Source organism: Drosophila navojoa, chromosome 2 (genome assembly GCF_054131105.1).
Source record: "Drosophila navojoa isolate 15081-1374.11 chromosome 2, UAZ_NAV_1.0, whole genome shotgun sequence".
NCBI lineage: Eukaryota > Metazoa > Arthropoda > Insecta > Diptera > Drosophilidae > Drosophila > Drosophila navojoa.
The window spans coordinates 27,529,291-27,544,019 of NC_142890.1; the positions used below are offsets into that span (position 1 = coordinate 27,529,291).

Sequence of the window (14,729 nt, forward strand, 5' to 3'; positions counted from 1 at the left end):
TAAATAATAATAATAATATATTTTATAATATGCTTATATATTCTCAAGTTTTGTTGAAAACTTTAAATATGTATTTTAAGTATTCCTCATAGGAAAAATATGGGAGAAAATATATTTCATTCAAATAATTTTTAAATATAAGTTCATTTTAAATAAAAAATTAAATGCTATATATATTATTTATTCAAGCGCATTTTATATTATATATTTATTGCTAAGCAAATTCAATATAATTATAAAATAAAGAAATAAACTTTATAATTCAACAGGTCTCATTTTATTACGAAAAAAATTAAAATTACAAAAAGATGACTCACTTATAATCAAGCCAAGAAAGAAATAATGTATCAATCTCAAGCTGTGATATCTTCATCGTAAAACAAATACACTCGGAATGATGCTGGCTTGGGAAAAGGGAAAAGGGAAAGGGAAAGGGAAGGCGAAACCAGTAGATATATCATTAATGTAGGGCCCTTCAGCAGCAGCCGCAGCGCGGCGCGGGGCAGCAGTCAAATTTGATTTTCAATTATTGATTTGAAACGCTGTCATTGACGACTTTATGACTCGAGTTGTGGTTTCTGTTTATGGGCCATTGGCCGGGCCGAAGACAGATGAGATGCGCGAAAGCTGAAGAGTTGACAGTGGACAGTTTTTATTATGATTTGGCCAGCTTCTTGGTTTGGCTGAGGGGCGCTGTGATTTTGACTGCGAGCCGAAGCCCTGACAAACGCTGCCATTGCATAACAAACTGTGTAGAGCTTCGGTTTCTTGGGCACAGCTTCTGCCTTGCCGCTGCTTCCTTCTCCAGCTCCACCTCCAGCTGCATCTCTATCTCTCCACCTCCACGCGATGCAGATGGCTGCATTACACGGCGCATTCATTGCGCCTTCGATTATGATTGTGCTATAGGAAATGCTTAAATAATCGCAGTCGCAAATATTCCCACGAGTTTTTTTTTTGTTTTGGTTTTTTTGTCTCTTTTTTTTTTTGGGTAGTAGCGATATCTACTTCCAGCCATCAGCAGCGTCTGATTGTCTGCTACATGAACAAATCCGCATTGGATTCTATTAAAAGCGTCTGTAATCGTCAGAAGCGACGCTGGTAATCACCTCAAAGTCACAAAACGAAAGACTGCAGCAACGAACTTGCTGTTGCTGTGCATGCTTAGCTTAACGTGATTTTAATAGCGGGTCGGTTCTGCATTTCATATTGGGGTTGCCCGCTCATTCAAGCATAAACAGAAATATATTTGTATTTATCTAGCCACTGGCTTCACGACAAATGACATTGACCATTTTAAATACCCTGTAGCAATAAAAGCGTGGACAAAGCGGAACGAAGCAAATGCCAGATTTGCAGAATTATTAAATGCTGCTAGCCTTAGAAGCTGACTTGCAGTTGCGTGGCATGTCAGTGGGCCTCATTAGATTCTTCCTTGATTGCTCATTCAATTCTTGGCATTTAATTAGGGGCAGACCTCAAGACGGGGTATCTCTTGGCAGCGCTTCTGTCAACTTAATTAAGTTGTTGTCGAAATGTTAGGTCATTATAATTAATTGCTACATCGATGGGGCTGTCGAGTATTCCAATTAAAATTATATTTAAGGGCGAGCTGAACCAATAGAATTTAACTTTAAAATGGAATTGGAGTGCCTGGGGAGTTACCTATGTAGATGTGCTGTGTCACGCACATTCTAGGTTCAACTCGCTTAGACCAATTTCCTTAATACTCAAGTGTCGCTGCTTTGAAGCCCCTCTTAACATTGAAGACTGCAGCTTAACTAGATAATGGGAAAATTATTTGGCAATTTGCTGGCAAAACTCATTGCCACAACTAATTCGCTTTACAACTGAGCGCATTGCAGCTGCATATGTTTAGAGGCGAGCCAGATAGTTGGATGCTCGGGCACATTGAGCAACAACCTTAAAGGTCGTTTTGCCATTTTGCGGCAATGTGTCAAATCATCGCCAGAGCAGCCAAGAAGCCAGAAGCCAACCTATATTTAACCCCAAACTATCCATCAAAGTACATGAAATGAGGGCTTCTGTTTTTCATTTTCATTTTCATTTTCATTTTTTTCTTCGTGCTGCAATCCAATGCAAGACGGTGAAGAAGCCTTTTGTAAAATTGAAAAACCATTTAAGTCCCGTTAATTTTAACACCCATTTTCTATGCCAGCCACAGATTGCCAAACAGAGTCTCGAAAGAAGAAAAAAATAAGGCGCAACGCTGGCATCGTAAACAAAAGCGAGAAGCAGCCGAAATACGTAATTCAAGCGATAATTATTACCTACGGGCCGCAAAGGCCCTACAAACCTACACAGATATAAAGAGAGACACAGAGAGAGCAAGAGAGATCCCCTAAAGTAAAGAAATAATAAGAACTTTACCCTCGCATGAAACAGACTGATTAATACTCGTCCAAGTTCAACTTAATAAAACAGAATAAAATTTAAATTTCAATACCCTTACTATAATGCTACGGTAGAGGCTCTTCTAAATGAAGGTGCTTAGTGGTCAGGAAGCGGATCGAAACTACATCGAAACTACATCTATCGATTGCCGATTTAATTAGTACAGTCAGCATAGACGAGGATAAGTTAGACAGCCTGAATATACTCGTTTTATGACCTGAGCGGGTATAGAAAATAATAGAAGCGAGCAGCCGCTGCCGTGCAGATGATTGAAAAGCAACAAAGATTTGCATAGAAACGTGCGATTTTCGTAAGGCTGGCCTCCATCTGGCGAATACCCTTTGTAAGTGCCACAGGCATGTTGCACCCACAGCGCAGTAGCAACAGTAGCAGCAACAGCAACAGCAGCAGCAGCAACAGCAACGGCGGCGGCAGTCGGAATCGTTTGTCGCGCCTGCTGTCAACATGTTCAGAGCTCGAGTCACAGCATGAGAACAATAAAACGAATTCGTATTCACTGTACCGTTTGGTGGCTACTGCTGCTGCTGCCAATTGCTCATCCATTCATGGCGTCGTTTCCACAGCAGCAGCCAGAGGCCACCGCTGGGACATCCCGCTCCCAGTGGCAATTTGTTGTTGGCTTCTTTAGCTAATTGCAAATAGCTGCAATTAATCTAATTAATTTTCGGGTACCAGAAAGGTCTGCGGATTGGTTCATCTATTGTTGTCTGTGCTGTACATCATTTATAATGTGTGTGTGTGGGCACATTTTTAATATACGACAATCATTTCGTTCATTTTTTATTGTATTTTTTTGAGATTGCAAATGTGTGCGCTTTTTGGGTAGACCCAAAAATGTTGCAGCTTAGGCTTTGTTCTGGCCGAAAAAATGTCAAGATCAAAGTTGGGAGATATGAAGCAACGCTTTGATTAATGAAGGCAGTGGAACAGTAAACGAGGCACATTTTTGTGTTTTAAATTCAAATAAATAAGAATTACACATTAAATAGATGCTAAAGATTAGTGAGAAAACATTTGCGTACTCTAACGCAACATTCCATCATTAATAAAATAAACTGCAGAATAAATTATATAGCTCACGGTCCATAGAAAATCTTTATAATTAAATGAAATGAAGGCATATTTTATCGAAGCAATTGAGTTTCACTTATTGAAACTTGAATGTCATTCACGACATTGCGCTAAGATCTTATCTGCAAAGAGCGAAACAAAATAAATATAGCACCAGCTTAGAGTGCACCGCATCATAAATTGCCAATGCAGACTAAAACTGGAAATCGAACTGCTCATCCAATGGGAATGTCAGAATATAAGATTCTTGAAAATAAATCTCAGCGACAGCCAAGCAAATGATCTCAAAATAAGGCGAAGCAACTCTCAATTGAAAGCGCGCAACAATCGCAGGCTAATGGAAGATATATATCTATGTATATACGAATTGACTCTACTGCATATGTAAATGCACAGAGTGAGAGAGAGAGAGAGAGAGAGAGAGAGAGAGAGAGAGAGAGAGAGACCTATCGACATACAATAATATGCCTGCTTAATTCCAGACTCGCAGCAACTACAAAAATGTTTCTTTTATTGGGCATTTTGCAAAGCCGCGCATCAAACCGCAGGGCCCGAACTCTGACCTCAAACTCGAGCTCAAACTCGAACCACGAATCACGAAGCAAGCGCAAGATAAGAAAGAGGAAAAAATACAGCAGATTTATGCAAGTCTGGTGCCGAGTTGCCAACAAGCTGGTAGCATCCATCATTATCGAGCGACATAGGTTTCCTTGGTTCGGCAGGCAGGAACCGCGGATAATCACTTGATCGCAGGCAAATCATTTATTGTGACACGATGCTCGATCGCAAATTGTGTTTATCAATGCAGCAGAAATCTCCAATTTGCCAACTTGTTGAGCCAATTGGCCAGCTCTCTCTCTCTCTTTCTTACTCTCTCAGCCTGTTACCAAGGCGTCTATCTAGATGTTGCTTATACGAGCTGAAATCATCTCTTTTTCTGCTTAATGAGTTTTATATCATCATAATTTATAATTTGCCTGGGAACAGGTAATAATTTCTGGCTTTTATTTCTGTACGCTCGCAAAATAAAACAAATATTAAAGTAGATAAACTGAGAGTGAGACAGCGATAACTTTTTGCATAGCTCTGCATTCCTGTTATTAGCATCTGATATATCTCTATTTCTTATCTCTGGGATCAACAGTCGATTCTAAGCTTAGTATATACGAGATCTCTTTGATTGTTATCTCTATTTCTAATCTCTGCCAATTCTTGCGATTCTTATCTCAACTTTGAATGCTTACTCACGCATCTCATCCCACGCATTTTACGATGGCTCTCTACTAGATACTGATTAGAGTGCTAGATAATTTACATGTCTATTTCATTATATCACGAAATTCTGTAGGAATGCAAAACGAAGACTTATCTTGTAATGATTAAATGATGACGCAAAGGCTTGCGCCTAATTTGTATGGAGAAACTGTCAGTCATTGGGGAACTAGTATAGAATAAGCTCTTAAAGCTCATTCACGATGTAAACAACAATATTTACAAGCAAGTCTTGTGAACAATTGAATTATATCAGTGATAAACAAAAAGGTTCAAGTAAGAAGATTGCAATCGAGCACTACCGACTGCATAATACTCACTCATGGGCTATAAAAAAATATACGTGTTTTGATGAATGAGCCAGAAGGACTCACATTACCTTAACCCATCTATTCCAGAGCAATGTCATTTATATTTTTGTGGCTTACGCTGGAAAACTGTACTAATGATAGGGTTTTTCCCAAATTTGAAGGTTTCAAAAGAGCCATTCTATAAAACTAATATGCTTTATATACTTTGTGAATGGGTGTACAAAGCAAAGTTCACTTACATTAACAATGCTGAAACTATATATATGAAAATGACAAATTATTGCATTATATAAAATAAAGTTTTTTTATTAGAAAATCCCAGGGAAGTTCTCTTTACTCTTCGCCTAAAGAAATTTGCCTATTGCCACCTCAAATGACTGGCCTCCAGTAAACCCTATTCGAGCTAGGCATATCTGTCGGTAGTCCAAAGAGTCAGTTGTCTCTCAAATTTATATACTCCCGCACATATCTAATCTATAGTTTTATTGAGGGTCCGGGACTGAGATAATCACTATAAAAGCAAATGAGTAGAAAATTCAGAACGTTTAGTAGACTAGAGTTCGCAGAGCCCTCCACATCAATCAGTGCTGGAAAAGGCTCAAAATGGTTTACAGTGTTGCTGCACAGAAGCCGAGCGTGTTTAGTGCGCGTTATCGCTGGCAGGTGATAGCCACCATGACAGGTGAGGTCCATATGTGGCCGGCGCATAATCAAAGCATAATCCTATTCGTATATCCGCATGTGAAGTGCACATCCTGACCCTGCAGCACGGCATCGGAGTGGGCTGGTTGGCGCCGTCGCTGCCTTTCCTGGGCTCAGATCAGACGCCGCTGAACACGCCCATCACTGTCACCGAAACCTCCTGGGTGGGCTCACTGATCGGCCTGGGCGCCCTGACGGGCAACATAATCTTTGGACTGCTGCTGGATCGCCTGGGCCGCAAAGTGTGCATGAACTTGCTGGCCATACCCAATATGGTAACTATATGAAACGTTGCTCACTTCAGTTATTAGACTAACGTATCTCTGATAGACCTATTGGATTCTCATCTATGTGGCCAAAGATGTGACGTATCTGTACGCAGGTCGCTTTCTGGCGGGCATCACGGGCGGCGGCGTCTATGTGGTATTGCCTATATTTGTAGCTGAGATCTCCGACAACAAGTAAGTTGTTTATAATGAAATCTGCCCAGATGAGCTCACAGAGTGAATACAGATTCAGTTTAATATAGACAGCAAACGAGCTGCTTTATGATATTGTAAAACAGTTTGTTTGCTCTCGCAGATTGCAGTTTGTAATCTGAGCACCCTCTAAGCTGGATCTTCCTTATGTAACTGCTTTCTTTTTGCGCCAACTCCCCCAGCATTCGTGGCGCGCTATCTTCCATGGCCATGATGTATGTCAGCATCGGCCTGATGATCGGCTATTTGCTCAGCTCGTATCTGGACTACTATCTGGTGCCGTGCATAGCTGTAGCGGTGCCCGTAGCTTATCTTGTGGCCATCTTCGGCTTATCTGAGACACCGCAGTACTTGCTGCGCAGGGGCCGGGACGAGCAGGCAAAGAAATCGTATTGCTTCTACAAGAACCTGACCATAGCTAAGACAGATGGTGAGTCAGCTCACGATGATGCGACGGAAAGAGAGTTTGCGACTTTCAAGCAGCAAGTGCTCAGCGGCGGAGTGCGCCAAGATGTCGTCTGGAAAGATTTCTGTAAGCTCGATACTGATAAGGCGCTGAGGCTTTTACAACTTTGCATTGTGTGCGCGTTATGTTTACAGTCAATCTGCCTACCATAAAGATCTTTGGGCTGAACTTCTTGATGATCTTCTGCAACCAGCTGTCGGGCAGCTTCGCATTCTTCAACTACACCTCGAACATCTTCAACGAGCTGCACACCCAGATAGAGGCGAATACCTGCACCATTATCGTGGGCGCTGCCCAGGTGGTGGGCTTGCTCTTTGCCGTCGCTTTGGTGGATCGAGTGGGGCGACGCTGGCTGCTGCTCACCTCCATGGCGGGCATGGGCCTGGGCGAGCTGGCCATTGGGCTGCTCAAGCATCTCGCCTCCGCTGAGTTCCTGGCCGCCAACAATTGGCTCTCCCTGCTGCTCATGTGCTTCGTAGGCTTCATAGCCGCCTTGGGCATAATACCGCTGATCTTTGTCGTTGTTGTTGAGTTGCTGCCCGCCAAGGTAAGCTGAGATCAGCCACTGATCCCCATAATGCAAGTGATCTCATGTGCTTGCATCCAACAGATTCGCTCCCTGGGCACCTCCATTTGCATGGCCACGCTGAGCGCCTTCATGTTCGTCTCGCTCAAGATCTACCCGCTGCTGATCTTTGGCCCCGGCCTGCCAGTCACCATGTACATGTCGGCCGGCGTTTGTGGCATTGGGTTCGTCATTTTGGGCCTCTGTCTGCCAGAGACCAAAGGCAAACAGCTGACGCACTAATTGAGGGCGCGTGTAAGCTATACGTGTGGCTCTCGATGATGAGTTCGCCGAACGGCATCAATCCCAGCGACCACGCCAAATTGTCGCTTTTGTATGGGCGAGACGTTGCATAAGCCGGGATTACCATTATGAGTGCCAGTGAGTGAGTGAGTGAGTGAGTGAGTGAGTGTTACGAGCACTCGCTTGTCAAGACAGTGCCGTCGAAGCGAACCAGACAACCGCCAGCCACAAATGGGGCATGGGGAGCATGGAGCTCATCCTGAACTCTTGAACTTAATTCAATTTCGGTCTTTTGCCATTGTTGTTATTGTTGCTTAGCTCACATTTCGCGTGTATTGTGTGTATGCATGTATGTGTGTGTGTCTGTGTGTGTGTGTGTAGTCTTTAAATATTATTTAATTTGACTTGGAGAAAGTCTGAGCTCTGTGCTACGAGTTCAAATTGAGCATGGGCAAATCAGTTAGCTATAGTTATGCAAATAATGAAATTAAAGAGACTTGAACCTAGCTAATATAGTAATTAATATACTAGTTACTATACTTGAAAATATATATATTAAAAATATAATTATTAATATAGAACTAATATTTATAAAGTATATTCAATATATATTTAAGATAAACAAAAATATAAAATTTAAAAAAAAATAATTTTAAAACTAAATTGATTTAAATGAACTTAAAAAATTGAACTGAATTGAGCTATGCAGTTCAGTTTGGTAATAAATAATATATTATTAAATTTATTTAAATAATCTGAAAAAAAAATAAAATAATAAATATATTAATATAATTAAAATAATAAATATTTTAAGGCGCAAATTTGACAACAAAAATAAATAAAAGATTCATTTGTCAAACAAGAGCTATTTATATTCATGAGCTTTGTGGGATCACATTGTGTTTGAGCTGAGTTGTTAATTCGTCGAATAATTAAGCTAACGTTTTGTTTTGTATAACAGATGGCCAGACACAATATAAATTACTCTCAATTTGTATCTTTCTCTTTACATATTTATCCACATTTTATTGTAATTTATACAATCCATATATAACACATTTATATTTTGACTTTGACTTGCATTCCATTGTCTCATTACTGAATTATGGAGCAACAAAAGAGATGTGTGATGGACAAATCAACATTCTTTATATAATTCATATTAATATATTTTTACTTTATTTTGCTCCTCATTTCTTATCGATGCATCTAAAGTTTTCCTCAACAATACGTGACAGAGGACAGTAACTTTTTTTATATAAACAAAATCAAGCCTTTAAGTTGGCATGTAGTAAAACATATAATGAACGCCAATCTAAAGAGATTTACAACTATACAATAAAAAAAAATCTTTGAAAAATACAATGCAGCGTGCAGTTGGCCTTACAGCGGAGAAAAACTTGGCCAGAAAACCATATTTTGGTAGACACGTTTTGCGATTATGAAATGATAAATGCGAATTAATGAATTCGCATCAGCAAACAAACAAAGACACATTAATTCCGAGAAATTATTTATTTGGGTTTTGTTTCGGCTCTACGAAATGTGGAGGGATGTGCACGCTCAAAAGTGAGCTTTATGACAGAGGGAGGACACACAAATCTCCCCAGATCGCAGCCGATCTGCCGCTGATGATAAATTGTATTCCAAGCGGCCATAGAAGACCAACAAAAGCCACAATTAACCGCACTTTGCGCGGCTTGCAGCTGCCTTTTCGGGAGTGCAGTCCATAGCAAATGCAATTTCATAATTTTCACACGTTTTTCCAAACGTCTGCTTTCGACTGGGAGCCGTTTTCCCAGTGCCTGACAAGCGGAAATTTAACCACAACGAGTGGAGAATTGTAACATTTGAAATTTTTTTGTATTCTCTTTATGGCTTGCACTTAGGAGTACTTAAATGCAATTTCAGCTAATTGCAGCTGCTGATTGGCTGGATAAGCGCATATTTTATATACTTATATTGACCCAGTGCACACAGCTCCCAGAGACTCCCACCGCGGATGACTTGCCGGAAGCAGAAGCAGCTCAATTATAAAGGCAGAGATGAAAGACTTAATACCCTAAGAGCTTCAGCAGTGAAGATAGTCATCAATATGGATACCGAAAATTAAAAAAAAAAAACACAAGTTATAAAAATTTAGTATATATTAAATATATTTTGTAAATTAAAAAAAAATTTTAATTAAAAAAAAATTAATATAAATTGAATATTTATTTAAATTTAACTAAAAAATAACAAGTTTAATTTACACATAAAAATACGTATAAATTATTATGAAAATAATTATGTTAGAACATTATTATTATTTGTTATTATCATCAAATACAGATATCGCCTAGATTTTTAATAGATGATCTTTAAGTTGCAGTGATATTCACTTTAAAATATTTTTATAGATTTTAAATATAAATTTTAAATAAAATAATATGGTAGACATCATCTAAATATAAATAATCCAATCTACAATTCGTTACATATTTAATATTTATTCGCACAATACTCTAGCTTCTAAGGTGGATTAGGCACATTCACTTTGCGTGTGGCCAAATGCAGTTTCAATCGCCCTCGCTTCGAAAATATGTATAATAAAAAAAAGTGCCAAACAATTGCGACTAATGCGAGCGATTTCTCATTGTTGTGAGTGTTTGATTTGTGGTTCCACAAATTTCGATTGTTTGCTTTCGATTGTTTAAAGAAAGTGCTCCGTCTGCCAGCTAAATAAGCAGCGGGCCATTGTCTGAGCCCGGCCTATGCGCCCACTGGCCATTAATAGGCCATTTGCGATGCAAAATGTCATCCTTTGTGTGTGAGTGTGTGGGTGTGAGTGTATGTGTGTGTGTGGCAATGGTAGCCATATCCGGAGCATTTCATTTGTATGCCACTCACCCAGTGATCTCCATTGATAGCGCCTGAAATTGAGAGTGAAATAATTTGGAATTTCACACAATTGCCACCCAAAAATTATTTCTCGATTTATTTATTGTGTCATTGCAAATATCGTTTTCATTTATAATGATTTTTGATTTTTGTTTTCAATGATGCGACGTTTCCATTGTCCGCTCTTCTTCGCTGGAAATCAATTGTTGCAATTGTTATATATAATTTCGACTATTTATCTGCTCTAATTTCGTGGCGCTACCTTTGCGAATCGCCGCAGGCGCGTGTTGTAAATGGAAGCGGGAGCTTAGGGAATTACGCATTGCCTTTGTTCAGTATTACATAAACATCAGTGCTGAACTTTCAGAAAGATTATTAATGGAAAGGTAGGCGCAAAAATTTGGCCAAATAATAATAATTGTTTAATAATTATTAAAGTAGGCCAATTAAATTCTTTTTCCAAATGATGAAACGTTAGTTTACTTTCAGATCGGATGACCCAATCAAAAGCTATACAGTTATACTCTCAAGTCTGACAGTTATATATATACATATAGAACTGAATAGCAATGTTATGCAATAGACTAACAAAATGTTAGATAATCTTCCATTTTAATGATAAATCATAGTTAGAATTTGCTTAAATTTGAATGCAAATAACTCCATTTGAATATTTTTGTGTGCCAAAGAAAGGGTTGAGTGAACTCTGTAAAACCCTAAATGAAAACACGCATAAGCTAGTTTCATATGCATTTATTCAAATACAAACACAATAAAAATAAACACTAAATTATTCAGATATGCAAAGCATCTGTTTGGGGCCCAGTTCGAAACCTGCCGTTGGTCTGAAAATTAATAGACGCTCGCATCAAAACTTGTGCGGAATATGAAAAACTAGACGAGCTGACAAGCAGCTACCGTTCAACATCAGAAGAAACACCTCGCTTCGTCTTGGAACTGGAAAAATTGTTTTATGTGTGCACAAATAAATTAACCATGATTAATTGAAAGGTCAAGCGATGAGCAGCAGCTGTGAAGTGCATAAAGACCTGAGCTGAGACCAGAGAGCTTAGAGCTGGAAGCTGTGAAGACTTCATCAAGGCAGTGCCTCAGCGACTCTGCGTTAATTGGCAATTGTTGAATCTGTCTCGCGGATGCGCGCAGACAGCGCAGACAATTTGTCCGGTATGCCGGATGACCTTCGATGAACTGCGGACGGACAATCGGGATAGACAGTACAGGTTTTTGGCCACTTAAAGAACTAGACTTATAATTAATTAGATGCCGGCGATTGAAGTGCATAGAAAATTAAGCTGCAATTAACACAGAGACTCGCTGAAGCTCTCTGAAATACCCTGTTTCTCAAATGTGAAAGGTATACAGAGCCGTACCTGACTTCCTGGTCATACTATATTTTTGTATATATAAAATATGATTATTTGAATACCATACTTTTATTTAATTGGTCTCTTTCATCCAACATTTGATGAACAGTGTATGTGGCAGTCGAGCACTACCCAGCACCTGCTAAAATGTTACTTGCTTTTTTATTATTCTATGTCGGCTGCCTTGTAAAACGGCTGTCAATAATAATTAATATAACCTAAGTTGATGCCAGGCATCAGCTCCGAAAAGGTCATTAAGTCACGACAGGTAGCCGAAAATAATTTCTTATAGAATCTCAGCTGAGGCAGCGAAAACATAAATTGATGTTGGACCATTAATTAAATGCCAGACTCGGAGACTCCACTTTCGAAAGATCTGCGACTTGCCAAACACTCAAAGCCCGCCGAGAGGCGTAAAATTAGCCATGATCAAAGAATGGTCGAAAAAAGAATGGTCCAGAGACCAAAAGAACCATTCGGGCCGGGTTGGGCTTAACTTAACAACTAATTAGCTGACGATAACTTTCAATTTAATGGACTTCTATTTTCTATTTTCTTTAATTCTAATTTACGCTGGCCAATGACAGCTGCGTTTCTATAGGAATTCCATGAAGACAACAAAAGCCTAATACGAAATTAATCTATTGGCAATGAGAGTTATAAGGAATCACAAACAAACAAAATACTTTGCATACCTCAAGAAACAAAGGAAGGGTATAACGCTTATAAATGACACTCTTATGAAATGTATATTTTTATTTTAGTATAAAAGAGTTATGCAATGCTGAAGTAAACTTATGCAAGTCTTCAAGAAAGTTCGTGGTATTGCTCAGGGTAGCTCCCAGTCGATCAATCCAGATAAGATCATTCTTATTTCTTTTCCCTACTCAAGTGAGTTTTTGACCTTGACTTTGGGTTATGTAATCAGCATATTGATTCTGTTGAGTTCATAGCAAATGATTGATGGCTCGGGGGAAAACAAATCATTCATATATATAGACAGAGTTTGCTATAATAACTTTCCCTGTAAAAGCGAGTTTTCAACTATTCGAAAATAAAACCTGTGAAGTTTATATTCTTTCTTCAGTCCCATTCGGCAGCTGACACACCTGCCACCCACAGAGCTAAGGCAATTTGCAATGAAAGCAATTGCAAAGAGGAACTGCACAGACCCACATTAAATTGTAGACAGGTGTTTGCTTAAAGCCAAGCTAAGCATTCGCAATTGTTACCTGGTTGTCAGCCAATTTCGTGGGGTCTAGCCAATCTCTGGCTGCTGCTGGGCTGCCAGCTGCGCCACGTGGCACCCGTATATGGGCACAACACGAGCTGGCCCCCACACTTTAAGTGGCCAAGCCATCGATTATCCATCATCAATTATCCAGATATGCAAAAATTCTGAGCCCCAGCCCCAATCGCAAGTGAACTTTAGCAGCTACCAAGCGCTGACTCTACCCCCCGCCTGCAGCTGATGCGAGCAAGTCGACAATTATGCTGGCTGCATGTTTATTTTGGGCTCCCTTGTCGCTTGACTCGGCCAAGTTGTTGTAATTTTGGTTATAAAACAAACACAAATGACATTATTCGCACGAAAACAGGATGACAGTGGGACGTGGGACGTGGGACGTGCGACATGGAACCTGAGGCTACAGTTGCAACTGCGGCAGCTGTTGCCGCACGACTTTCTTCTTTAGCTTCTTCGTTGCAGCAGCAGCAACAGCAGCAACAACAACTACAACAATCAATTCGACAGCGACGACATTTGCGCAGGCGCCTTTGTTGCGCTTTAACTTCCGGAAATCACGTTGCCTGTGATAATGTCTTGTTGTTGTTTGTTTCTTAACTTTTTTAAGGAACGGTACAACAAATATAAAAACAAAAAGCAAACATTGACGTTGTGCACGCGAGCAAAATTACAAAACTAACACAAATTTCAAGTTGTTAACTCTTTTTTTTTTTTCAATTTGCAAAGAGAAATACCTTCAAGAAACACAGGCTGATTACTTAATGCGGTCACATAATATGGGAAAAAGCCAAGATTCTTTTGAAAATAGAGCTGCAGCACAGGCGAATGGTCTGCTCTATTAGCCCCAATCAAACAAGAACTAACATAAACAAAAGTGTTTTCAAAATCATCCATTTTATTCTCACCATTTGCAACGAGCCTTCTGCAAGTCAATGATTTGGCAACTAATGCGAATATAATTAATGGGGCAGCTAGAGCACCAACTGACGCCCCATTTTACTGGCAGTCGGCACTCCCAGAAGAGCCATGGGGCTAATGTCAGAGGCAATTGACTTGGGCTCGAGCTGGGGCTGTCTGCAGTTGCCAGACATTCTTGATTCATACGGCAGCCAAACGGCCTTCCAAAGTGGCAATCAATTTTTTTCTTCTTCTTCTTTTTTTAAGACGTCGCGGCGGCTGCTCTTAAGCAAAAGAGTTAACCACGTGTTGGAGTGGTGTTGAAATGTGATGATCCAACGGCAAGTCGCTCGCTCGTTACCTTAACGGCATTTGACCCCCAAGCGCTTTGAGCGTCAGCCACGTTTCCTTTGCCGGGCCGGGCCTATTCATTTCTTTGGTTATCAAATGAAAAAAAGCAAAAACAGAAACGACAAAGAAAAAGAGCAGCCATGGCTAGCCCAAAACAATATGTTTTTCTATATGCCTTATTTTCTGCACAAATCACTTGACCTTAAGCATTGTTGTAATTTATTTGTCGTTTCCCACACATACACGTGCACACACATATATACAGACAGACATCGCTTTTTAGAAGCTCAAAGCTGGGTAAACTGTATTACGACAATTTTTATTTTTTTGGTTTAGCTTTTTTTTGGGTTAGTCGGGCTTTGGGTCTCCGTGGAGTCGCTTTGTGGACTGATTGTGCAACGATTCCCTGTCTGCTATTGTTGCGG

General features: G+C 39.8%; 1 protein-coding gene across 1 annotated transcript; it reads left to right on the plus strand.

Annotated features, from left to right (window-relative positions):
• Positions 1-5,623: 5,623 nt before the first annotated feature.
• On the plus strand, positions 5,624-8,094 carry LOC108649163 (facilitated trehalose transporter Tret1-2 homolog). Its single transcript, XM_018098177.3, has 6 exons — positions 5,624-5,772; positions 5,838-6,067; positions 6,123-6,253; positions 6,454-6,803; positions 6,872-7,284; positions 7,348-8,094. Exons 1-6 carry the CDS (start codon positions 5,694-5,696, stop codon positions 7,543-7,545), a joined length of 1,401 nt encoding a protein of 466 aa, XP_017953666.1. The 5' UTR covers positions 5,624-5,693; the 3' UTR covers positions 7,546-8,094.
• The last annotated feature ends 6,635 nt before the right edge of the window (positions 8,095-14,729 follow it).